The sequence below is a fragment of the Pantherophis guttatus genome, chromosome 6 (assembly GCF_059756535.1).
Source record: "Pantherophis guttatus breed Tessera chromosome 6, ASM5975653v1, whole genome shotgun sequence".
NCBI classification, from domain to species: domain Eukaryota; kingdom Metazoa; phylum Chordata; class Lepidosauria; order Squamata; family Colubridae; genus Pantherophis; species Pantherophis guttatus.
Genome location: NC_142068.1, coordinates 94,529,463 through 94,554,059, shown reverse-complemented (window position 1 = coordinate 94,554,059; position 24,597 = coordinate 94,529,463). Strand labels below are relative to the sequence as shown.

Genomic DNA, 24,597 nt, shown 5'->3' with positions numbered 1-24,597 from the left:
TTTAGTATTGTACAATAAGTTGTTCTCCACAATGTTAGCCATCTTCTAGGGTACCCTTGAAGAGATGCAGACAATAACCAGGACCGCAAACACCTCTTAAAAAAAAAAAAGACTATCGGGGTAATAAATCCATTTTTGTTAGGGCTGTTTTAAAACCTCTGTCATTGTATTGTCTTCTTCTGAGTGATTCTCTCAGTTTAGCAACTGAAACTGTGCTTCCCAAAGAATTGATTTCTGTTTTGGGAAGAGCTCAGTCTGGAGAAGACCAGTCTGCAAACTCACAACTCAAAAACCAGGTGCAAAATTGCATCACTGTATAGTTAATATTATGGGACGTGATGGCTCAGTGGCTAAGATGCTGAGCTTGTCGATCGAAAGGTCGGCAGTTCAGCGGTTCGAATCCCTAGTGCTATGTAACAGGGTGAGCTCCCGCTACTTGTCCCAGCTTCTGCCAACCTAGCAGTTCGAAAGCAGGTAAAAAGTGCAAGTAGAAAAATAGAGATCACCTTTGGTGGGAAGGTAACAGCGTTCCGTGTGCCTTTGGCGTTTAGTCATGCCGGCCACATGATCACCGAGACGTCTTTGGACAGCAATGGCTCTTTGGCTTTGAAATGGAGATGAGCACCGCCCCCTAGAGTCAGGAACGACTAGCACATATGTGCGAAGGGAACCTTTACCTTTACCTTTATGGTTAATATTATCACTCTGATCATCTCGTATCAGGCCCCATCTTTGTACATGCCTGGTTAGCCCAGAGGGTTTTTTTTTCCTGCTCGTAATTTGGAATAATAATCTAAGCTAGGACAATGAATTCCAATGAATCGTATTTCCTTGGGAGGGTGCCAGTGTGATCTGTTGCCAGTGCAAATCAAAGCTTCATTTCTAGATTCACAGAAAGCCAGAAAAACGCACCTATGTTCTTTCGTTCTTCCAAGGTACACTAAATCCCCTCTTATGATAGCTGGATCTTTTCCCAGAAAAATACTTTAAATTGTTATGTAATGAATTGATTAAAAAAAAATAACCAGGTTCTTGGAATATTCCAGAGAGTTGGTAGTACTTTACTACCACATGAAATATTAATAAATATTAATAAAGAATTATGTTAGCCATGCGCTGAGTATCTGTGATCTCAATCTCATTTCAATCCAGAAATTCTCCAGGTAGCCTTTAGCCCAAGGATCCCCAAATTTGGCAGCTTTAAAATTTGTGGACTTCAACTCTCAGAATTCTGGGAGTCCACAAGTCTTAAAGCTGCCAAGGTTTAAGACCTCTGCTTTAGGCAATCCACACTTTCCCCTATTTTCACCTGCAGAAGAACCTGCGGTTTAAACTCTACAAATTGTGTGTGTAAATCATTACTTAAAAGTCACACATTTTTTAATATTATTATTATTGTTGACTTGAGATAGGTTGCCAAAAAATAGCTGGCAGAACTCTAAACACGGAGTGGTTCTATGTTGACTCACATCTATGGAGTTTTGTTTTTTTTTCCCAGCAAAGCAAAAAACTTCATTCTTGGGCCATTAAATAGCTGTGGCCATTGCTTTGTAAGCAACTTTGGTGATACTTGTGATCCCCGTGTTTGATTCGTTTGAGATCCGGAAAAGGACAGGATGATCTGTAAGAAAGGGTGGAGAGGAGAGAGATAGGAAGACAGAATCTTGTTTTCAAATAGGTGTTTGCTGCTGGTTACCTAATTCAAAAGCCATCCTATATTTTAAAATCTCACTTGAGTTAAACCGTGGAATAAAAGTCCAAAAGCTTTTCTGAGGTCTTGTGAGAATGTTCAGTTCAATTCAGTTCAGTTCAGTTCAGTTCAGTTTAGTTTAGTTTAGTTTATTGTCATACAACAAAATTAAATGCCATCTTCAGTGTACATTATAATTATAAAAAATAAAACACAAACACACATCCTTCACATTCCATACAATTGAACTGAAACCTCCTGGTATTGCATTAATATTACACTATGCAATATAATTCAATATTGTTACTGCTCTGGGATAAAAGCTGTTTTTCAGCCTATTAGTCCTTGTTTTTACTGTCCTGTACAGCCTGCCAGATGGTAATAGTTCAAAAAAAAGGGGTGCCCAGGATGAGATAAGAATGTTTTGAACTTTCTTAAGGCAGCGGGAGCTATAAAGCTCTTCCACAGAGGGGAGGGGGCAACCAATGATCCTCTGGGCAATTATGTTAACCCTCTGGAGCACTGACCTATCTGCCACTGTGCAATTGGCAAACCATACACAGGTGCAGTAAGTTAAAATACTCTCTACGGTGCAGCGGTAGAAGGTCACCAGCAGTTTTTCATTCAGTTGTTCTTTCCTGAGAAGTCTCAGGTTAGTATAATCTCTTCTGGGCCCTTTTGACCAGTGCTGCAATGTGAGTGCCCCAAGTCAGGTCTTCTTTTATGGTAACACTCAGAAACTTAAAAATGGTCACTTGCTCCACTCAGTCTCCATTGATAAGCAAGGGCTGGATGTCTGATCTATTCCTTCTAGTATAGTCCACTATAAGCTCCTTGGTCTTATTGGTGTTAAGGACCAAGTTATTGTCTCCACACCATGAAAGTAACCAGTCCACCTCATCTCGATAGGCAGACTCATCCACCCCCCCCAGAAATGAGTCCCACCACTGTTGTATCATCTGCAAATTTAGTAATAGTATTACTAGTGTGAGTGGGAATGCAGTCATGCACATAAAGATGGTGTACATGACGAACAGGGTTAGACCTTTCCAAGCCTTCTTATCAAAAGATGTACTGTGCATTTGCAGGACTTCACATTTCATAGAACTTCAGAAGGAACCTTGATTGTCCCAAGGAACTGGCAGATACAATGTTGAGCCTCTAGAAAGAGTGCAGAGAAAAGCAACAAAGATGATTAGGAGACTGGAGGCTAAAACATATGATGAACAGTTGCAGGAACTGGGTATGTCTAGTTTAATGAAAAGAAGGACTAGGGGAGACATGATAGCAGTGTTCCAATATCTCTCAGGGGCTGCCCCAAAGAAGAGGGAGTCAAGCTATTCTCCAAAGCACCTGAGGGCAGGACAAGAAGCAATGGGTGGAAACTAATCAAGGAGAGAAGCAACCTAGAACTAAGGAGAAATTTCCTGACAGTTAGAACAATTAACCAGTGGAACAACTTGCCTCCAGAAGTTGTGAATGCTCCAACACCGGAAGCTTTTAAGATGTTGGATAACCACTTCTCTGAAGTGGTGTAGGGTTTCCTGCCTAAGCAGGGGGTTGGACTAGAAGACCTCCAAGGTTCCTTTCAACTCTTATTCTATTCTATAAGTAGTTGCAGTCTATACAAGAGGTATTCATAGGATACCATTTTATCACAAACTTTGTGGATATGCGCCAGTTTTCTACTTTGGTTACCCACCAATAGTTGTTGTTTTTTTTTTTGCAATATTAATAAGGACTCAATTGCAACCTACTATGGTAGTGATGGCTAACCTTTTTGCCATCGCATGCCAAAAGTGGGGGGAGCATGGGGGGAGCATGTGCACATGCCCACAACAATAATTCTTTGCGCCCCACCCACTGCGCATGTGTGAACTCACGCTCCCCACGCGTTTGGCACGTGATGGCACAATGGGTCCAGTAGGCCCATTTTTTACTCTCCCCAGGCTCCAGAAGGGACCGGAAGTCAGCAAACGGGCCATTTCCGGCCTCCAGAGGGTCTCCCGGGCCCTAGAGAGGCTCTGGAGCCTGGGGAGAGCAAAAAACGGGCCTTCCCCATCTACCCCAGGCCCTCTGGAGGCAGGAAACAGCCTGTTTTCCTACTTCCGGTGGGCCCAGAAGGCCCGAAAATCAGCTAAGTTCGCATGCCCAGTGATATGGCTCCGCGTGCCACCGGTGGCACGCGTGCCATAGGTTCGCCATCACAGTACTATGGGATGGGGAGCAGTAGATGTATCTAATTGGACAGGAAAGCCTTTTTCTAACAGATTTGTTGACCTTTTGAACAGGCAAGTGAAAACAGTAACTCAGAAAGAGATCTAACTACGATCAATTCATATTTAAAATTCAACATAGATATGTGCCCAAAGTGAACATAAATTCTGGTCTTGTTCCTTTACATCATCTTCAATTTCATTATCAGGCACATTTGAAGCACCCAGATAAATCAGAAGTTTTCAGGGAGTGGGAAGAGGGAGCTCTTTATTCAATTAGAAATTTACTAATCGATGGGAAAATGTTTTTCTGCTGACTATATTCTGCAGAAAATGAGTCACAAGTTCCAACTTGGTTTCAAATTAGATGGCAAGATTTTCACTTTGGAGATGTTCAGAAATTAATTACAAAATCTGGCTTTGGGCCAGAAGTCGTGCTGCTTGAAATGAAGAAGAGATGGTGGTAGCTTGAGTCAGGAATTGTTAGTCAGACCAAAGAACTTGAAAAGTCTTTAAATTCAAACATTCGGCACAAAAGGAGTTTGGAAACATTCCCAAAATCTAAAGCTGAATGGGTCACAGGAATTCAGAGACAATCAAGAACAGGAGCTCAGACCACATAGAATTTTAACCCTCAATCTGAAGTCAGATTTTTATGGAGTCTACATTCAGAGATATCAAATCGTACCTGTCAGAGTTCTGATGGCTGCCCTAATAAAATCCTGAGACTTGAACCAAGCTTCAAAAGAAATCCAGTCATTTATTAGGAGCTTCGTGTCGGCACATTCCCAAGTGAAGCCAGCTCTGACCCTACGTAATTTACGCTCCAATTATAACCCTCTTTCTCCCTCCCCTAGGGTGTGTTATCAATCACATTCACCAATGGAGCAATTTTGCAGGTTGTAGAGGTCACTCTCCTCCGGCTGCTGTAGGTAACCCTGAGATACAGCCTTGAGGGAGATAAGCGTGGAATGTGCATCAGTTTTGGGCTGCTGTGCAATTTCGCCAGTTTCCCACCCCCCCTGGCCTATGGCAACTCGAGAGCAGGCCAGGGATGCTTTGCGAGTTGACAGTACCCCTATTTCAGCTGTTTCCAAATCCTGGAGAATCAGGAAAGTTGGTAGCATGTTCATCTTTCCAAGACTCTCAAAGACCCTTGAGTTTCTATCTGTGATGTTCTTCTTGTTCTTGGATTCAGCAATTAAACAGTGATTCCCAGTATCAGCTATTCTTATCAGAGACAGAAAGAGGAATTTAGCACATCAGAATAGTATTTATGCACATAATTTAAAATCAAAGATGTCTCTATGGTACTACATAAACTTTTATGTTATATGCAAAGGATCTATTCATAATCTTAAGAACGACAGGGAGAGAACCTGGGGTGGGAATTTGATAAACCAATTTACTTCTGGTGGTATCAGTCTGCTTTTAAAATCAGGTTCAACAAATCATTAGGAATTAGAAGTGTGCAAAACAGTTTTTTTCCCCTCCTGGTACATTAGAGGAGTGGAATGGCATATTGACACTCAAGTAGAATTAGAAGTTATTTCTCCTGAAAGAGACAGTTGTGACATAGGTACAGAGTTGGGAAGACCAATTTCAGCACCAGAAAATGGGTCTTTGTCCAAGGTTCAGATCCAAAGTTAGAGCTGGGAGAAATGTTTTGTAATGGAATGGGACTTGCCAAGGTCAGAATATTCCAATCTTTAAAAAAAAAAATTTTTCTCTCAAGAACCGTGGGCTGAAATAATTCATAGATAATAACATGCAACATCCCCTAAAAAATTTAGATACTGATACTGAAGATTAGGGATGGCGGTGGCTCAGTGGCTAAGGCGCTGAGCTTGTCGATCAGAAGGTCGGCAGTTCAGCAGTTCGAATCCCTAGTGCCGCGTAACGGAGTGAGCTCCCATTACTTGTCCCAGCTTCTGCCAACCTAGCAGTTCGAAAGCCCATAAAAAATGCAAGTAGAAAAATAGGGAGCACCTTTGATGGGAAGGTAACAGCATTCCGTGTGCCTTTTGCGTTGAGTCATGCCAGCCACATGACCACGGAGATGCCTTCGGACAGCGCTGGCTCTTTGGCTTAAAATCGGAGAGGAGCACCGCCACCTAGAGTCAGGAACGACTAGCACGCATGTGCGGGGAAACCTTTACCTTAAAACTATATCTCCTTAAAACTGCATTACATTCATCCAACTCTCTCTCCTGTGAGCTTCATCCAGCGTTCAGCAATAAATCTTTCTCTAGAAGCCCCCTCATGCTGGGAGCTAGCAGCAAAGAGACAAGGAGGTGGCTTGGATATAGATAGGTCAGCCGTTTTTATGGCAGATCCAAGAAGACCTAGTCATGAAGATTATAGAATCGTAGGGATGGAAGGGACCTCAGAGGTCTTCTAGTCCAGGAAGAAAGCTAGCTAGTGCACCTTCACATAACTCAACACTCCTTTGTTAAGAGACCCCGCAGGATTTAAGTCTAGGTCCCATTCCCCTGTCTATACATGGTGACTACCAGTGGTGAAATCTGAACTGGTTTACTACCGGTTCGCTGGCTGCGCATGTGCGCTGCACGTGTGCATGCTCAGTGCACACCATGCACCAAATGCAAGGGGCGCGCACACACAGTGCACGCCAAAAGGAGGCATGAGCAGTAGTGAAATGTAAAATTTGTTACTACCGGTTCTGTGGGTGTGGCTTGGTGGGGGGGGGTGGTAATGTGACTGGGTGGGCGTGGCCATTTTTTTTTAACTTTTAAAACCATTTTTTCTACACCCTCTTCAGCGAAGAAATGCTTTCAAAAGGCTCTGACGATCCCAGCTGAGTAGCCTGATCGGCAGACGCTTTTTTAAAAAGCCTCTGCCGATCAGGCAACTCAGCTGGGATCATCAGAGGCATTTAAAAGAAAAAAAGGGGTTTTCTCTTTTAAAAGCCTTTGATGATCCCAGCTGAGCTGTGCGATCAGAGGCTTTCTTTTTTTACTTTTAAAAGCATTTTTTGGCCAAAGAGGTTGTAAAAAAAATGCTTTTAAAAGTAAAAAAAAAAAAAGTCTCTGATGATTGTGCGGCTCAGCTGGGCACAGGGGTGGGCAGGGATTTTTGCTACCGGTTCTCTGAACCACCTGCCTCCATCGCTACCGAATCAGGTGATCCGGTCCAAACCGGGAGCATTTCACCCTGGGCATGGGGTAAGTAGAACAGCGTGCAGAGGATAGGGTGATCAGCTGTGGTGCGCGATCTTTTTTTTTACTTTTAAAAGCATTTTTTTTACAAGGTTGTAAAAAAATGCTTTTAAAAGTAAAAAAAGAGAGGCTCTGACGATCGCACAGCTCAGCTGTGATCTTCAGAGCCTTTTTTTATCTTCTAAAAGCATTTTTTAAAAGAAGCGGCAAGTGGGCGACCAGGCGATTGGGTAGGCATAGGCAGGGGGGCCAGGGATTTTTGCTACCAGTTCTCCGAACCCCCCGCCACCATTGCTACCGGATCGGCCAATCCGGTCTGAACCGGGAGCATTTCACCCCTGGTGACTACCATCCTGCTGTTTATCTTTTGAACTTGGATATGGTGACCTGTGACCACCTATTTTGATGGCAGCCTTGTCTCAGGCTCATTACTTTCCAGACATGGTAACATTAAGCCTGCCATGTCTAGACCATGTTTCTACTCGTGCTGATATATATTACCATCTCTGGAGCAATGCCATTTAAGCTACTCCCTTTGATTGAACCTTTTCGGGAAATTAGAACGATTGCACAACAGTCCTTTATAAATAATACTCGTGTGGCTTGATTGTTCCCAAGGAGATATAAAACGGTGCACCCGGAGAAATTAATTCACTTGTTAGCTGCCAGATTTTTTACGGCAGAGTGTCAAAAAACTAGAGTGCAGCTTTTAAAAATCGGTGTTATTTATAAAAGAATGGAAAACCTCATCAGCTCAAAAATTTAATGCAATAGCAAAGTAGCTTAGGGTACCATTTTATACACACACACACACACACACAATTTTTATCAAGGAGACTCTTAACAAAGTAAAAACCATAAGAGGAAATAATGTTAACAAAGCAGAATAGAAAATAGGGCAAAAAGAAAATAGAAATAGAAAAAAGAAAAGGAAAATTATAAAGAAACAGCTTTTAGCCTTCTTGACAGCAGTTCATTTATATTTTGCTCTCTAAAGTCACAATGTTCCATAAATGATCTTTTCTAATCTAGTTCAAACCCATAATTCACAACTTTGTTTTTCTTTTTCAGCACAAAAGTCTGTAAGGGTATTTCTGCTCACTAATAAATGATGTTGTTAATCTTTCTCTAATCAAACAGGTTAATTTGCCATTTCTGCTTCGTCTGTGGATACTTCAGAATCCCATTTAGCCTTCACTAAAGGCATCAACAGAAAAATTGCCAACATAGCGCTTTGGTCTGTCTATCCAAATGTATGCCAGCTAAAAATGTTGCATTGAGATATTTAACATTTTTCATCTCTCCTAAAGATTATAATTTATTTTATTTTATTTTATTTTATTTCAAATTTATATACCGCACCTTCTCCCAAGGGACTCAGGGGGGTGTACAGCCAGATAAAAGCATACAATACAGACATTAAAAACAATTAAAAGGATAATATTAATTTGGCCCCAATTTAAGATAACAAACCAATTAAAAATATTTAAAAATATGTTAAAAAATATGTTAAGCCAGCCCAGCTTGCTGAAAAAAGAAAGTTTTAAGGGCATGGCGGAAGGCACCGAGGTGCATTTATACAAGTTATTCTCCCAAATTTTGTTTCCCCCCCCCTTGTTTGAGTAGTTTTTAATTTTGTTGTTGTTGTTCTTATGTTGTTTCTGATGTTTGATGTTTTGTCGATGACTTTGTAAATAGCTGATTGACTTTAACTTTTCTAAACAAGAATTCTCCTACTAACCTAGAAGTATGGGGCTGATCTCATATTTTGAGTTGTAAAAAGTTTTGTAAAACCACTTAAGGAGCATTGCAAGGAAACACAGATTTGGTCTGGAGACTTCCTGGGGTCTCATATCCATCCTACATCTAACGGTTAAGTTGCAGCTCTTAATTCCTTATCACCGGTTCAACCACAGTTACAATCATGAAGATGTTGTTATATTTTTCTAAATTATAACCTAAAAGGAGCTTTTCTATCCCTTCTTCTTCTCCTCCAACACAGCCACGAGAATTTGAAAGAATTCCTTTCCTGTATTTTATCTGCAATTTATTTCCATACCCACCCAGAGATGGCTATAAGATGGGCGACTATATAAATGGAATGAATGAATGAATGAATGAATGAATGAATGAATGAATGAATGAATGAATGAATGAATTTGATTGCTGGAAGGCAACAAAGGGCCATTGTCTTAACTGTAGTATGTCTGCCATCCGCCATGTTCATGGGTTACAAAGCTGCATGGTTTAATTATTTATTAATCAGATTTCAGTGCCCTCCCCAGGTCACTCTCAAGCGTTTTCGACAAACCCAGAGCTAAGGTTTGATCGGACAACATTTTAAGGCAAAGTTTCTTCAGACCAATTTCAGAGTTTAAGTCTGCCTTTTAAGGTTTGGTGGATATCTTAAACCAGGCCTAACTGATCTGGAAGGAAAAGTGTTAAAGCTTCTTGCAGACAAGCCAAAATAGGAGAAAATGAGTAGAAATTATAAGAAATCAAGCAGATTCATTCCAGTCCCCATGGTTAATTAGAAGAGCAGGCACCAGCTAAACCGCTGCCTCTCTGACAGATAGAAACAGTCAAGAAACACCAGGAAAGATTGGTGGATGGTTGTTTCGTGGCAATATCCCTCTGCTGCAAATGCAGTGTTCCAGAGCATATTTCAGAGGCTGCCACAAAGAAGAGGGGGTCAAGCTATTCTCCAAAGCCCCTGAGGGCAGGACAAGAAGCAATGGGTGGAAACTAATCAAGGAGAGAAGCAACCTAGAACTGAGGAGAAATTTCCTGACAGTGAGAACAATTAATCAGTGGAATAACTCGCCTCCAGAAGTTGTAAATGTTCCAACACTGGAAGTTTTTAAGAAGAGATTGGACAACCATTTGTCTGAAATGGTATGGGGCCGTGACGGCGAACCTATGGCATGCGTGCCACAGGTGGCACTCGGAGCAATATTGGTGGGCACGTGAGCGTTGCCCTAGCTGAGCTCCAGCACGCATGCACATCCTGGCCAGCTGATTTTCGGGCCTTCTGGGCCCACCAGAAGTCAGCAAATGGGCTGTTTCTGGCTTCTGGAGGGCCTCTTGGGGGGGGGAGAAGGCTGTTTTCGCCCTCCCCAGGCTCCTAGAAAGCCTCTGGAACCTGGGGAGGGCGAAAAATGGGCCTACCGGGCCCACTGTGCCATCACATGCCAAAAGTGGGGGGAGCACAGGGTGGTTGCATGTGCATGTATGGGGGGGCAGGGCACATAGAATTATGGGTGTGGGCAGGCACGCAACCACTCCGCACTCCCCCCGCTTTTGGCACGCGATGGCAAAAAGGTTAGCCATCACTGGTATAGGGTTTCCTGCCTAAGCAGGGGGTTGGACTAGAAGACCTCCAAGGTCCCTTCCGACTCTGTTATTCTGTTCTATCCCTTAAGAACATACAGATAGTCCTCATCTTAACAACTATTCATTTAGCTACTGTTGGAAATGACAACAGCACTGAAAACAGACTCGTGACTCCTCACATTTACGACTGTTTCAGCATTCCTACAGTCACATGATCATATTTGGGATGCTTGGCGAGTGAAGAGTTGCAGCATTCCTGGGATCATGGGATTGCCTTTGGTGACCTTCCCAACAAGCACAGTCAACAGGAGAAGCTGGAGTTGCTTAACGACCGTGTGGTTCATTTAACCGTGGCAAGTGGCTAAAACGGTTGTAAAATCGGGCGCGAGCCACTGAACAGCCATTTTGCTTAGCCATGCAAATCCATTGTTGTCCCCATTGTTGTTGTAAGCCCGGGGTGTCAAACTCAATTTCATTGAGGGCCACATCAGGATTGTGATTGACCTTGAGGGGGCCGGAGTGGGCGTGGCCAGGGTGGGCATGACCAGTTCTACGTCACTCATGTCGGGGGCGCCTGTGGTGGCCCCAGGGCTCTGCCAGAGAAAATGGACTCCTGACCTCCATTTTCGGTTGCTATGGCCTCCCGCAATCCTCTGCCAGTGAAAATCGAGCTCAGGAAGGCCACATGCGGCCTTCCTGAGGGACGTTTTTGCTTCAGAGGCACCTTGAGCCAGTCCTTTGCTGTTTCCAGGATGGCCACACGAGCCAGATCTAAGCACCCCGTGGGCCAGATCCAGGCCCCGGGCCTTGAGTTTGACCCCGGGCCTTGATTTTGAGTTGTAAGCTGAGGACTAAGGGAGGGATCTTAGAGTCCTAGTGGCAACCATTTAAACATGAACCAACAGTGTGCAACAGCAGTAAAAAAGAAAAGAAAAGAAAAGAAAAGAAAAGAAAAGAAAAGAAAAGAAAAGAAAAGAAAAGAAAAGCCAATGCAATGCTAGGTTGCATTAACAGATGGATAGAATCAAGATCACGTGAAGTAATAGCGCTGCTTTATAAACCCTTAGTAAGACCACACTTGGAATAGTGCATCCAATACAAAAAAAAAAAAAGACGTTGACATATTGGAAAGAGTTCAGAGAAGAGCAGCAAAGATGATTAGGGGTCTAATCATTGCAAAAACTGGGTACGTCTAGTCTAGTGAAGAGTAGGACCAGGGGCAACATGATAGCAGTCTTCCAATACTTGAAGGGCTTCCACAAAGAAGAAGGAGCCAACTTATTTATCGAAGCACCAGAAGGCAAGACAAGAGACAAAGGATGGAAACTCATCAAGGAGGGGAGCAACCTTAGAACTAAGGAGAAACTTCTTAACAGTGAGATCAATTAACCAGTGGAACAGCTTGCCTCCAGAAGTTGTGGGTGCTCCATCACTTGGAGGCTTTTAAGAAGAGACTGGGCAGCCACTTGACTGAAATGGTCTCCTGCTTGATCAGGGGGTTGGACTAGATGACCTCTCAAGAGCCCTTCTAACTCCGTTTCTGTTACTAACTCTGTGTTACATGTCCCATGGCGTGATAAAAAATAATGAATTTCAGCCCTTTCTGTGCATCTTCCCCTCTTCACAAATCTTGTTTTTCGTTGGGAATGCTATATTTTTCTACATTTTTAAAAAAAAAACTGTCTTTTTTTTTTTTTTTTTTAGCTTGCACCATCAAGCTTCGACTTCCATCTCCTACCAGTCCCACAAGAGGTATCCCACTCAAAGCTTCTGGCTTTTCATTTGACAGCTGATCATTAGTACAGCATTAATGCGCTCCTTATCTGCAGCGGCTTCGTTTCTCTGACAACTAATAGTTTCCAAACTTAATTCTTGCTTGCCCCGCAGACACGTCTCGCCTTGCTTAGCGTCTTTCCAAGCTGTCCTGGCAAACCACCATCAGCTCCTTCCAAAACTTTCATTTTTCTCCCATTGAAATTTAGATGGATCTCTGTTTTTTACAGCTCGGCTCAGATCTTTTATTAATGAAGGATTGTGCTTGTTTTCTCTCTTTCAGGAGCCTCTGCATTTTCACTGTGAGAAATTCTAATCTGCCCTTCCTGTGTTAGTTCTGTTCCTCAAAGTTCTTGTTTTCTTTCTTGCAAAGGATTGCATTGAAGGTGTTTTGCTTTTCATATTAATTCGGCTGCTTCCAAATGAGATTTCCTTTAGGTTGTTCTTGTCTAGAATAACAGCATACTGTAAAGCAATTTATTATTTTTGAGAAATATATATACACTATATATATATATATATATATATATATATATATATATATATATATATATATATATATATATATATATATATATATATATATATATATATATATATATATATATATTGTACACGCACACACATAGATACATATATGCATATGCATATGCATATGCATATGCATATACATATACATATACATATACATATACATATACATACTGTTGTGACCTAGGCTTCCTGAGTCATTAAAACACACCAGTAGTCCCAGATACCTCTTTTATTGCAACAGCTGTGAATTACGTTCATTCACAACTGAGTCCCAATTAGTTGCAAAAAGTCCTTCGGGATAATCACCAACCTTTATCTCCCTTGACACTCTGCCAAAGATTTACTTGGCAAAGCCACACAGATTCCAGAATCAAACAGAGATGCCAACTGGGAACAGAATTAACAATGTTGCTTTCCTGCAAAGTGCCCATGTGCCTTTGCTCCTCTTTTAAGCCTTATGGGAGGGGCCAATCATCACCAGGCCTTACTCCTGAGTTGTCCCTTTTGTTTTAACTGTTCATGCCTTCTGGCAGCTCTGCGCATGCCTGCACTGGGAACAGGCTCCTCCTGTTCCTCTGCCTCTCTGCTGTCCGACTCTGAAGGCTCCGGAGTCCGCACATAACTCCCAGATGGCCCTGGCCCCATCTCTGACTCCGACGCAGAGCCCTTGTCCGGGCCTTCCCCAGACTCCAGGACTGGCCCATGTTCCTCCCCAGCCTCCTCACTGTCCGACTCCCCTGCTAGCTCCGTAGGCTGCTGGCGGACCACAACACATACATACATACATACAAACACACACACGTGTGTGTGTGTGTGTGTGTGTGTGTGTGTGTGTGTGAAAGGGGTGGGTTCTACTTATCTTTACTACCAGTTTGCAGCGAGGCCACGCACACACTCTTCTGCGCATGCGCAGAAGCATTTTGATGACGTCGGGGTCGGTGGGCAGAGCCTCCCACCAGTTTTACTACCGGTTCTATAGAATCGATGCAAACCGGTGGGGGGGGGGCAACCCACCACTGGTGTGTGCGTATCATGCATATGTTATTCATCTATTTTTGTCATATACATATACTTGAAAGGGCCCTTTCCTGGAAGTTGGTCAGGAAACAAATAATACATAAATATATTCATCTGTCTTTAACATTGTACTCAGAGGTGGGATTCACCTACTGTAGCAACCGGTTCGCCCAGCACTAGAAATGTGAGAGTGTGCTGTCCGTGCATGCATGCGGTATCACAAAACATGGCAATTCGCTCACACGTGCCATCCGCACATGTGTGCAGCATCAAAAACACAGCGATATAGGATGGGATTGCGCCCGGGCCAGGTTGCTACTACTGGTTCGCTCAAATTGATCCGAACCAGCTGAATATCACCTCTGGTAGAACTTATGGCTAGATTCTGATTCTCTCTTTCTTTTTTTAAGTTTTTTATTTTTTAGACAAACTAACATTTAATACATCAGTTTTCTCTTCCCTGTGCCATCTTGGCATTATCTTCCAAAGTTCTTTCTTCTTCTGTATAGTTGTCATTACTTCTATCTTGATCCTTATCCAGTCCACAATATCAATTCATCCCTAACATAATATTCAACTCATCATCTATTTTTACATACTTATGTAATTAATCATTTATATCTCTTCTCCAACCAATGATAAAAATCATTCCATATTTTAAAATATTTTGAGTCTTCTCTATCTTTAATCATCAGAGTTAGACTCTGATTCTCTTTGATAAGTTGTCTTCTCTGGTACCTGAAACATCTCACTGTCTTAACCAAATAACCATGGAGCTTGCTTTTGGATGTCCATTCTACAAGTGTGCTAACAGTGCCCTAACCTTTTGATTCCTCCTTTTATGAAAGTTTTCCCGCTTTTTTCTGATATAAATATGGAAAGTACATATTAACTGTGTGAGGCTTCTAAGTGGCAGTATCTCCATACTTTCTTCTGGAGCTTCCAAGGAAGAGTTGTCACCTTGTAGGGGAACCATCGTTCTCCAGCTGTTTGCTCTGCCTTCTGACGAATGCATGATTTGCTTTGTTTTTAGAGGCCAAGCCTACACTTCAGCCCCAGCTCCCCATGGCCCAGCTCCCCATGGCCCAGCTCCTCATGGCCCAGCTTCCCATGGACCAGTTTCCCATGGACCAGCTCCCCATGGACCAGCTCCCCATGGACCAGCTCCCCATGGACCAGCTCCTTACACAGGCTACATTGAAGCCCCAGTGCCTGCTCCAAAGCCAAGAGTTGTGACTACTGCAAGCATAAAGCCGTCGGTCTATCAGCCAGGTAAGGGGATTTTGAATGTATCCTTGACTGCATCCAGTAATATTCATTAACAACAACAAAACTTTAGGAAGAAGAGGGCACAGGTAGTCCTTGGTTAACAGTGACTTCTGAATAGCTTGTTCTGTCGCCCTTCCTCACACAGACAAACGTAATACCAAGCATGCCTGCCAATATTTTATTAGGTAAACAGATTAGAATTCCTGGCAGACCAAGGTTTTGGCAGCAAACTGCCGAATGCCTGCCAAGACCATTTTCACTTCAGTCCGTTCCAGGAGCAACAAATTATCCATGAGACAAGAGTTTAGTCAATGTTCAGTCCAAAATATATCCAAGCCGAATTTCAGAGATCACGATGTGACTTTCAGGGTTTAACTTTGTCCGTCACAAAGCCTGAAGAGCAATCCTACCCACTTTTATTCCTGGTGGGGCGTGGCTCCGTGACTCAGCTCAATCTCTGGCCCTCCCACGCCTCTTCCGTTGCTGCGCACGCTTCTCCCTCCGACGCTGCCTGGGATCAAGCCAGGATTCATCATCCTCGCTCCCTATCAATTGGTGCTCCGATATGCCTTCCTCCTGGCACATCCCAGGCTGTTCCTCCTGGCCTTCAGATGGAACCTGAGGCATTGCCAGAAAGGAGGGTCCTGGAGAGGGAGGCCTTGTCAGTTCCTCCCCATCACCTTCTGAGTCCTCTTCCTCTGTTAGGACAGGCTCGGGAGTCGGGGTCACAACAATAGTCCTCAAATTTACAATTATTGCAGCATCTCCCTGCCATGCAATCGTAGGCAACCATTGCTCATTTACGATGCTCAGAGCATCTGCCATCTTCCCAGCTGGCTTCTGACAAGCAAGGTCAATTGGAAAGCCATCAGGAAGTCGCAAGTCACCATCATGTGATTTCTCGCTTAGTAGCAACAGGAGACTCATTTAAGAACCATGACAAATGGGTTGTAAAATTGGGTGCGGTCATGTGGTGACTCACTTAACAACCGGGCTACTTAGCAATGAATTTTCCAGGCCTTATTGTAGTTGTAAATCCGGGTCTACCTGTACTTAATTTTTTTGTTTCCCTTCAGTTGAATGGATGGTGGATCTTTTCATTGTTTTTTGAATAAATCGCAGAATGGTGGTTTTTTTACATATATTTTTATGCATATTATAAAGTTGATGTTTCCTTGGAGTTAAGATCCACTTCTGATAACTTTGTGAATGTGCTTGTAGTTTCCATGGGAACAATGAAGGAATTTTTGCTATTGCCTTCATCTAGGCATTAAAGTCCCAGTTGGGTACAACTTGATTTATCACTGAAATTCAGCTGGGGTCCAAAACAGAAAAAGATTCTGGAATCGGGCACAACCTTGCTTTGGAACAGGGGTGTCAAACTCGATTTAATTGAGGGCCACATCAGGGTTGTGTTTGACCTCTGGGGGATGGGGTGGGCGTGCCTCGCTCGACATCATTCATGTTGGGAGCGTCTGTGGTAGCCCAAGTGTTCTGCCAGCGAAAATGGGTTCCTGACAGTGGTGAAATCCTCCCCAGTTTGCTTCCGGCACATGCATGGTGCACGCCAAATGCATGCTGTGTGCACACATTCCCAGTGCATACCAAAAGCACACTGCGTGTGCATGCGCAGTGCGCACCAAACATGCGCTGCACACTGAAAAAGAAGGCTTAACAAGGTAAGTAGAACAGCGAGGGGGAAGGAAAGCTGTGTGGTGCGATTTAGATTCACTAGAAAGCATGATTTCCTGCTTTCTAGCGAATCTTAATCGCACAGCACAGCACTGGTATTGTCAGAAATACCAGTTCGGACGAACCGGTAGCTTTTTTTTAAACTAATGGTTCACCCGAACTGGTGCGAACCGGTAGCGTTTCACCCCTGGCTCCTGAGCTCCATTTTTGGCTGTGACGGCCTCCTGCAACCTTCTGCCAGCCAAAAACGGAGCTCGGGAGCATGTTTTCACTGGCAGAGGCACCACGGGCTGGTCTTTCACTGTTTCCAGGACAACCCTGTGGGCCAGATCTAAGCACCCTGTAGGCTGGATCTGGCCCCCGGGCCTTGAGTTTGACACTCCTCCTCTGGAATGAGGGGAAATGTGACAAGCGCACAGCTCTGTTTGCCAGCATTTCCTGGCCCCCACAGAAAGACTCTGCCCCTCTGGAGAGAACAAGGCTTTATAAAACAAGAGCCACAGGCATTCGTTCATTTCTCTTTTGTCTACCGAGCTGCCTTGATGTATAAACACAGTTAGGAAAATTCTGCATTCCGCTGTTGAAATAAGGACACTGTTTAACAGTTGCTGAAAAAACAACTTCACATTCTTCTTCTGTTTCTGGAGATAAACCGCTTCTTCTGAAACCTGAAGTATAGTCCTTGTTCGCAGGATGCCAGTTCCCCCAAATTGTCAGCAGATGGCATGACATTCTAGGTTTCACCCCCATGATCACCTCTGTGTCTTGAGAATTAGCGCCTTCTGTTCCTAGCAAGCAGAGGAGCCCCTTCAGATGTCTACAGACATCTGTGTGGTACATTCCTTTCATTATGGTAGCATCCCAGAAGAAGAATGCTACCAAGGCATAAGAATTATGCCTTTCCATGTTTTATCGAAGTCCTCACCAGAATAAAACAACAGAATCCAGATACGGTGGGATGAGCATCACTTAAGAATTAGGAGGTTACTTTTTTGAATACTGCATTCTTTTAGTTGTTCATTGTTTTTCCCTGTCTGAAATTCAGCAACTCGCCTAGCAAAGAACAGGTACATCTGCAATCTTTCTTCTTGAGATGCTCATGATTAGAGCTGCAGTGGCCCAGTGGTTAGAATGCAGTACTGCAGGCTACTTCTCCTGACTGCCAACTGACTGCAATTTGGCAATTCGAATCTCACCAGGCTCAAGGTTGACTCAGCCTTCCATCCTTCCGAGGTGGTAAAATGAGGTCCCAGATTGTTGGGGCCAAGAGGCTGATTCTGTAAACCACTTAGAGAGGGCTGGGAAGCACTGTGAAGTGGTATATAAGTCTAAGTGCTACTGCTATTGCCCTCCCTCCCTCCCTCCCTCCCTCCCTCCCTCCCTTCCTTCCTTCCTTCCTTCCTTCCTTCCTTCCTTGCCATGGTGGTGCAGTGGTTAGAATGCAGTCCTGCAGGCCAACTCTGACCACTGCCTGGAGTTCAATCCTGACTAGCTCAAGGCTGATTTAGCCTTCCATCCTTAACGAGGGCCCAGATTGTTGGGGGCAACAGGCTGACTCTGTAAGCGGCTTAGAGAGGGCTGTAAAGCACTGTGAAGTGGTATATAAGTCTAAGTGCTACTGCTATTGCTATATAGTTTTCACGAAGAAAATGATACCAAAGCAATTTGAACATTTAAGCCAGCGTTCTGATTAAGCAACAAGATATTTGCCTTCAAGAGTTTGAGTGACATAAGACGTCAGGAGCTTGGGAGCAAGGAAAGGCCTTTGTTCATAGATTTTTAAGTTTTTTAAAAATATATTTATATGAAGGAATGAGGCCTTGGGCTAAGGTGGGAATGGAATGAGCCAATGGAGCTGGTATGAAGGAATGGAACAAAGCTAAACAGGAAATTAAAATAAAGCTTTCTTTTAAACATGGAACAGAAGGAGGAATAGAAAAAGACACTGTTCCAAAATTTATGACTGAAAGCTATAACATGCGATCCAGGATTAATTTCGAAATTCTCTATCTTTTCGAGCTGATGAAGTCTTGAAAGTTAAGCCTGCAAAACATCTTAGAAGATTTTTCAAGTTCAGCTTCCTGCTTAGTATTGAATTTGCTATGCAATCACTACTTCACTCCACCAGGGAAAGGAAGGCCACCAAATTATGGGACCTGCAAAATTAGACATTTTCATAAAATATGGGTCCAAGGATGCTATTCAGCAGGTTCTGGCAGGTTCTGGAGAACTGGTAGCGGAAATTTTGAGTAGTTCGGAGCAGTAGTGAAATCCAAAATTTTTTACGACTGGTTCTGTGGGAGTGGCTTGGTGGGCGTGGCAGGGGAAGGATACTGCAAAATCCCAATTCCCTCCCCACTCCTGGGGGAAGGATATTGCAAAATTTCCATTCCCACCCCACTTTGGGGCCAGCCAGAGGTGGTATTTGCCAGTTCTCCAAACTACTCAAAATTTCCGCTACCAGTTCTCCAGAACCTGTCAGAACCTGCTGGATTTCACCCCTGTTTCTAAGTCACTTTTTTCAGTGCCATTGTAACTTTGAATGGTCACTAAACAAATTGTTGTAAGTCAAGGACTACATTCTCTCAGGGTAAACAAAAGTGCAACATTAACCACTGAAATTAGTGAAAGTTAGTGGCAAAAATAGAGTAAAAAATGTGCAAAGTAGAAGAGAACAACAACAGCAACGAAGGAAGCCATGGAAGGAAAGGATTGCTAATATTATGCAATTGTTGATGGTTATTTTATCCTGGACTGCAGTGTTGATAGAGATAACCTGCTTGAAGATAGCCAAACCAAACTAAATAATGATTCTTGCAATTTATTTGTCTCTAAAGACAGAGGATTATCCAATATTTTAAGTCTGCTGCAGCATCAGATTTTGAAAACAGGCTAAGCATTAGCATTAAGATTATCTGAGGCTGCTCTGGTACGAAGGGGAACGTCCTGATAAATATTGTGGTTTGCAGAAACAAAAATGAGGATTATTAAATGCAAATTTCTCATTTACAGCAGCTCCAGCACCCGCCCCACCATCGGTGTCCACACATACCTATATTCCAAGCCACGTTGAGCCTGCAAGTCGTCCCCCCTGGGTGACGGATGACTCCTTCTCCCAAAAGTTTGCTCCTGGGAAAAGTACAACCACCGTTACCAAGCACATTCTGCCAAAGGGTGCTCCGATGCCTTCATCTTCTGCCCCACCTCCCTCGATTCCTGCGTCCATCCAGGCTCCTGCTATCGCGCGGGGAACAATCCAAAGAGCAGAACGCTGCCCCGCCAGTAGCCGAGCTCCGCTCTGTGGACATTGTAACAGCATCATCAGGTAGGTCCATTGCATCCTTCCGTGGAAAGAAGTCCTAGTGGAGTGCAGTTACATTTATGCCAGAGACTAACGATGGTGGACCATCCATAGGAGAAAAGCAGGCAGAGCTGGGAGGGTGGAGTTAAGCGCGTCATCAGTTTGGAGTTCTTGTGTTGCCATAAGAGATCCAAGTCCAGCTTCTTTGAATTCCATTGGCCCTTATCTAGCACCAATTTTAATGGTGACCATTAGTTGACTGGTTGTTGTGACCCAGGCCCAAGTAGGTAGTATTAGATGCAATATTACGCAAAGACGTAATATTAGTTCCAAAACAAAGAGACTTTATTAACTCATTCTCAGCGTAGTCCAAATTAAATTAAAACAAATTCTTCTTAACACAAATTCTTCAGTCTAATCACCAGCCTTGGAATAATTAGGGAAACTGCCAAAGGCTTCTCTTGGCAAAAGTTCAGAAGCAGAAGACGCCGACCAGAGATATGTGCAGCAAGATAAGAATAAGTCTATCAATGTTGTTTTCCGACAAAGAGCCCAAGAGCCGTTGCTGGTCCTTATGGAAGGGGCCACTCATCTCTTGGCCCTACTCCCGAGTCGTCCTCTTTGCTGTAACTGCTCTTGCCTTCTGGCAGCTCTTCTCATACATGCACTAGGAACAGGCTCCTCCTGTTCCTCTGCCTCTCTACTGTCAGCCTTTGGAGGCTCCGGAGTCCGCACATCACTCCCTGATGGCCCTGGCCCCATCTCTGCCTCTGACGCAGAGCCCTCATCCGGGCCTTCCCCAGCCTCCAGGACTGGCCCATCTTCTTCCTCAGCCTCATCGCTGTCCAACTCTGCTGCCAGCTCCGCAGGCTGCTGGCAGACCACAACACTTGTGTATAGGCTTGAGCAAGGGTGGGCTTCAAAAATTTTAGCAAGGGGTTCTCTGCCCAGTTGCTGGATGGGCATGGCCATGGTGGGCGTGGCCTAGTCGGCCTCCTGCACCACAGCGGGGGGCGGGGGGTTGCACTCCCCAGGCTCCAGATTCTTTCCTGGAGCCTCTGGCAGGGCGAAAATGGCCTCCCCAGGCTCCGGAGGCCCTCTGGAGGCCAAACTTCAGGTAGGCCCATTTTTCACCATCCCCAAGCCTCCACACATGCCCTGTTCTTTCCTGCATCCAAAACGGGCCACATGGGGACTCCTGGGAGGGGTGGGATGGGGTGGGCGGGGCCAGCCAGGAGTGGGATTTGGAGGTTCTCCAAATTGCACAGAATCTTAGCTAGAGGTTCTCCCGAACCCCTGGAAACCCCCAGCAGCCCACCCATTGGCTTGAGCAATAAATCTTTCTGCACTGCATCTTAACCTATGATCCTGGTTTTTTTTTTTCCACCTGACATTAGCTTCCCTAGAGAAAATCTTGTCTTTTGTGTACAGTGCCTATCTTCATCATTCGGCCCTTGGAAAGCAGAAATTCTGTTCAGGTCACATCCTATATTCATGATGGATACTGAAAATGGTTAAAACATTGTTTCCAAATCTGGTCACTCCTAAGATGCTGACCTACAAATTCCATTATCTCCAACCAGTAGGGCTAATGATGTGCAACACAGCTAATGGGATCCAGTTTGGAGAAACAGAAATGTTACCGGTAGCCATCCCAAACTAGCGTAGACTTCTTCGTAAATACATTCTCTTTCAGGTAAGGAGTTAAGCGGGGGTGAAATCCAAAAATTTTCCCTACCAGTTCTGTGGGTGTGGCTTGGTGGGCGTGGCAGGGGAAGGATATTGCAAAATCTCCATTCCCACCCCACTCCAGGGGAAGGATACTGCAAAATCCCCATTCCCTCCCCACTCTGGGACCAGCCAGAGGTGGTATTTGCCAGTTCTCTGAACTACTCAAAATTTCCACTACCGGTTCTCCAGAACCTGTCAGAACCTGCTGGATTTCACCCCTGGGATTAAGGGATTCCTAGACGAATGGAAGTTATTAGAATGATTCATATCTTGAGAATGGGCTGTATGTCATTTCCATAGACAGTGTTCTAATCTTGCTGTAAGTAGGACATTATCAGATTTTATGTTTTAAATCAGCAAAGACTCCTGTCTTTGATTATTGTTTTGTTTTGTTTTTTTAAAAAAACATTTTATTAGTGAAACAAACAAACAAAAAAGACTCCATCAATGTTAGTAACAATAAAGAAACTATATAACGATTGAAATAAATAAAACATAAAGGAAAAAAAGTAAGGAAAAATGAAAGGATCTATATGACATCAAAATAAAATTAATTCAATTGTTAAAACTTATTAAATCTAAACCATATAAACACATGTGGCTCCATCTTCTCAATTATGATGATTGACTAAACTCCATCTGATTTCTCTTCTCTTCTCTTCTCTTCTCTTCTCTTCTCTTCTCCTCTCCTCTCTTCCTCTTCCTCTTCCTCCTCTCCTCTCTTCCTCTTCCTCCTCTCCTTTCTTTTCTTCTTCTCTTCTCTTCCTCCTCTCCTCTCCTCTCTTCTCTTCCTCCTCTCCTTTCTTCTCTTCTCCTCTCCTCTCCTCTCTTCTCTTCCTCCTCTCCTCTCCTCTCCATTTCTCTCTTCCTCTTCTCTTCTCCTCTCCTCTCCTCTCTTCCTCTTCCTCCTCTCCTCTCTTCCTCTTCCTCTTCCTCCTCTCCTCTCCTCTCTTCCTCCTCTCCTTTCTTCTCTTCCTCTTCTCCTCTCCTCTCTTCCTCCTCTCCTCTCTTCTCCTCCTCCTCTCCTCTCCTCTCCTCTGTTCCTCTTCTCTTCTCTTCTCTTCTCTTCTCTTCTCTTCTCTTCTCTTCTCTTCTCTTCTCTTCTCCTCTCCTCTCCTCTCCTCTCCTCTCCTCTCCTCTCCCTTAACAGAGACTTAAAACTAAGATTTTTCTTCCAGGTTCCCTTCTCATAGTTCCTTTTAGAAAGATTTGTTGAAAAGAAATGGATGGAATTCCAAAAATTTCAGCAACTGAACTATTTCCTGTTTACAACCAATATACCTCTATGCATATCAAGGAAAAGGCTTTCTGAATCTCTTCCTAACAGCCTCCTGAGATGGTGAGGAAGTGGATGTTTTCATCACCTCCTGGCTGTCTGCAGAACCAACTCCTGGATCCGTATCAGTCTGGGAACCAACCACCAAGGGCAACCTATTTTACAATCACCATGGCTGCCTATTTGTCACTCGGGAGAAGCATGTCACAGTTTGCACCCAAAACAAAAGGACGTTTCAGAATAGAATAGATACTCTGGGATACTCCTTAATGCAGCAATGTTTCCTGGAATCGCACATTTCTTGGAATTGCACATTTCCTGGAATCACACATTTCCTGGAATTGAACATTTTGCAGCACAGTTGCAACACAATCCAAAGAAAAGACATGTTTGGTTTTAGATGAAGTATAAGAGTCCTTATAGGAGTGTCTGCTTTTCTCCCCACTTTGAGGCTGGTAAATATTCAAGGATATCTGTCTGCTTAGGTCCTAATGAAATCAATGACTCGTTAAAAGATATGTTGGGAAGGACTTTCGCCTCTTCATGGTATAATTTCTCCTGAGTTAGTTAGCCTGATAGACTGTCAGCCTCTTTAATGGAGCTTGGATCTAACTTTCGTGCGCAGGAACTCAAGGTCAGCATATCAGTGTGTCCAGAGGTGAGGTGCTGCTTGTTCGCACCAGTAGTTAAGATTCCGCGCAGTTCGGCGAACCGGCAAATCTCACCACTGACTGGCCCTTCCCCCACTTGTTTTTCGGCCTGTTTTCCAGGCTGTTTCTTGGCCGAGCCATTTTTGGCCCAAAAAACAGCTGGAAAGGGCCCAAAAAATGGCCTGAAAATGGCCGAAAAAATGGCCGAAAAACAGGCAGGTGAGGCCAGCCAGTGGTGGAATTAGCCCGAACCAGCTGAATCCTACCTCTGCCTTTGAGGTGAGTGGCCAGAAGGCGGGGCTGGGTGTGATGAGTGACATCACCCACCCAGTCACATGACCAACCAGCCACGCATACCCAGCCAGAGAACCGGTTGTTAAGTTATTCAAGACCCACCCCAGCCAGGCCCATCCAGCCAGTTATTTATTTATTTATTTATTTATTTATTTATTTATTTATTTATTTATTTATTTATTTATTTAATTTATATACCGCCCTATTCCCGGGGGACTCAGGGCGGTGAACAGCGAAAGATAAAAATACATGTAATACAAACGTTAAAAAACCAATTAAAATATACTAAACACTCTGGTCCTAGATAATTCAAGACATCCCAGTTTAAAACAAAATCAAAAGCAATATAAAGGGAAAGTTAGGCCAGGCCGGCCTGCTGAAACAGGAATGTTTTGAGGGCACGGCGGAAAGTGCGCAGATCCGGGATCTTCTGTATCTCTGGGGGGAGCTCGTTCCAGATGGTGGGTGCCCTCACAGAAAAGGCTCTCCCCCTGGGGGCCACCAGTCGACACTGTTTGGCTGACGGCACCCTGAGAAGCCCCTCTCTATGGGAGCGTACTGGGCGGTGAGAGGCTATTGGTGGCAGAAGGCAGTCTCGTAAGTACCCCGGTCCTAAGCCATGGAGCGCTCTAAAGGTGGTAA

General features: G+C 44.0%; 1 protein-coding gene across 10 annotated transcripts in view; it reads left to right on the top strand.

Annotated features, from left to right (window-relative positions):
- The window catches only part of LDB3 (LIM domain binding 3), a 176,387-nt gene that overhangs the window by 136,763 nt on the left and 15,027 nt on the right, over positions 1-24,597 (top strand). For 6 of the 10 annotated variants that reach the window (XM_034435375.3, XM_034435376.3, XM_087872268.1 and 3 more), the window contains 2 exons: positions 14,776-15,014; positions 19,716-20,028. In XM_034435375.3, coding sequence (XP_034291266.2) covers positions 14,776-15,014; positions 19,716-20,028 — 552 coding nt within the window. Of the gene's footprint in view, positions 1-12,122; positions 12,171-14,775; positions 15,015-19,715; positions 20,029-24,597 lie in introns of all 10 variants that reach the window. The other 4 variants (XM_034435378.2, XM_087872271.1, XM_087872269.1 and 1 more) reach the window with 3 other exon arrangements.